At 60.4% G+C, this 1,742-nt stretch overlaps 1 protein-coding gene across 1 annotated transcript; it reads right to left on the reverse strand.

Annotated features, from left to right (window-relative positions):
- Nucleotides 1–463: 463 nt before the first annotated feature.
- On the reverse strand, nt 464–1,740 carry POU3F3 (POU class 3 homeobox 3; the record flags this gene model as incomplete). Its single annotated transcript, XM_003794348.2, has 1 exon — nt 464–1,740. A coding segment is annotated over one exon (795 nt), but the record flags the coding sequence as incomplete, so codon positions are not given.
- Nucleotides 1,741–1,742: the final 2 nt, after the last annotated feature.

The raw sequence follows: 1,742 nt of genomic DNA on the forward strand, positions 1-1,742 counted from the left end.
GCGGCCTCGCTGGCTGGGCCCTAGCTCCGCGCCCAGTCCGCCTGCTGGCGACCGACTTAGCAGGGGCCTGTCGCCACTCCTTGGTGGACGTCCGCCTCTCCCTCACCCATCCCTCTGCTCTTTTCGCGTTGTTTTTATTTCCAAGGTTACTTTGAGGATACTTTTGGCTTTGCTGTTCAGTCTGTTAATATCAGAAGCTGTGAATATTTTATTTTCCTGGAGACTTTACCCCCTCCTCTTTTCATAGTTGTTTGTTCCCAAGTGACTTTAATATGGCCAAGAAAAACGGGGTCCTGGAGCAAAGAGTCACCCCATGATGAAACCCGGTGCCTCTGCTTTCTTTCAGATCGCTCCCAGGAAAGAAAGTTTCCGTGGACCTCCTCAGGCTGCGCTTCTGGAGGGAGGGAGAAAGTGAAGGGAGAAAGGGGGGAGGACCTCTTTTCTTTTCTTTTTAAGGGGAGAGGACGAGGAGGCAGGTGCTGTCCACCATTGCCATGTAGGTCATCTCAGGGTGGGAAAAACCTCCCGAGTGCAGTTTTGGTGTGTTAGGCATCTTCACCCTTCTTTAAAAACAAAAACAAAAAATGAAACACCACCGTGGTATACAGGAGATCTCATGATCGCCTCCTTTTCCTCTTCCGGTTTTGTTTGTCGTGTATGTATATAAAACAGTCTGGGTATTTATTATACTTTTTAATTGTTTTGGTCCCTCCTTCCTTGGACTTCAAAAAATGTCTTCTTAGTCCGTCTCTCCCTCGTTTTTTTCTCCAAGGGCGCGCATGCCTGTCTTTGGGCAGAGAGGAGGGCGGAGGCTGAGCCTGGGCTCGGGCCGGGTGCGGCCCCGGTGCGGGGTCGCGCGGTGGCGGTGGCGGTGGCGGCGGGGGCGGCGACGGTGCTGACGGAGGAGGCGGCGGCGGCGGCCCTCTTCGCGCGGCGCCCTTGCCTTCACTGCACGCTGGTCTGCAGCCCGTGGTGTGGTGGCGGCGTGTCGGCGCTCACGGTGCCCACCTGCGAGTAGACGTCGTCTGGCGTCTGCTGTTGGATCCCTGGCGGCGTCATGCGCTTCTCCTTTTGGCGCCGATTGCAGAACCAGACCCGCACCACCTCCTTCTCCAGCTGCAGGCTGTCGGCCAGGTTGGTGATCTCCTGTGCCGAGGGCTTGGGGCACTTGAGAAAGTGGCTCTCGAGCGCGCCCTTGACGCTCACCTCGATAGAGGTCCGCTTCTTGCGCTTGCGGCCCTGCGCCGCGATCTTGTCGATGCTGGTGGGACTGCCGGTGCTCGAGTCCGCCTCCTCCAGCCACTTGTTCAGCAGTGGCTTGAGCTTGCACATGTTCTTGAAGCTCAGCTGCAGGGCCTCGAAGCGGCAGATGGTGGTCTGCGAGAATACGTTGCCGTACAATGTGCCCAGAGCTAGCCCCACGTCGGCCTGCGTGAAGCCCAGCTTGATGCGCCGCTGCTTGAACTGCTTGGCGAATTGCTCCAGGTCGTCGGATGTCGGCGTGTCCTCGTCTGAGTGCGGGTCGTGGCTGTTGAGTCCAGGCCCCGCGCCGCCGCCGCCGTGGTGCGGGGGTCCCTGCGCGTGGTGCGGGTGCGGCGGGTGCGGGTGCGCGTGGTGATGGTGATGGTGGTGGTGGTCGGCCAGCTCGGGTGTGTCCCCGCGCACCAGCCCTGGGTGCACCAGGCTCTGAGCTCCGCCGCCCGCGCCACCGCCGCCGCCGCCGCCCGGCCCCGGGGGCGCGC

This window comes from Otolemur garnettii, unplaced genomic scaffold (assembly GCF_000181295.1).
Source record: "Otolemur garnettii isolate 467f Iridium unplaced genomic scaffold, OtoGar3 scaffold00079, whole genome shotgun sequence".
In the NCBI taxonomy this organism is placed as follows: Eukaryota; Metazoa; Chordata; class Mammalia; order Primates; family Galagidae; genus Otolemur; species Otolemur garnettii.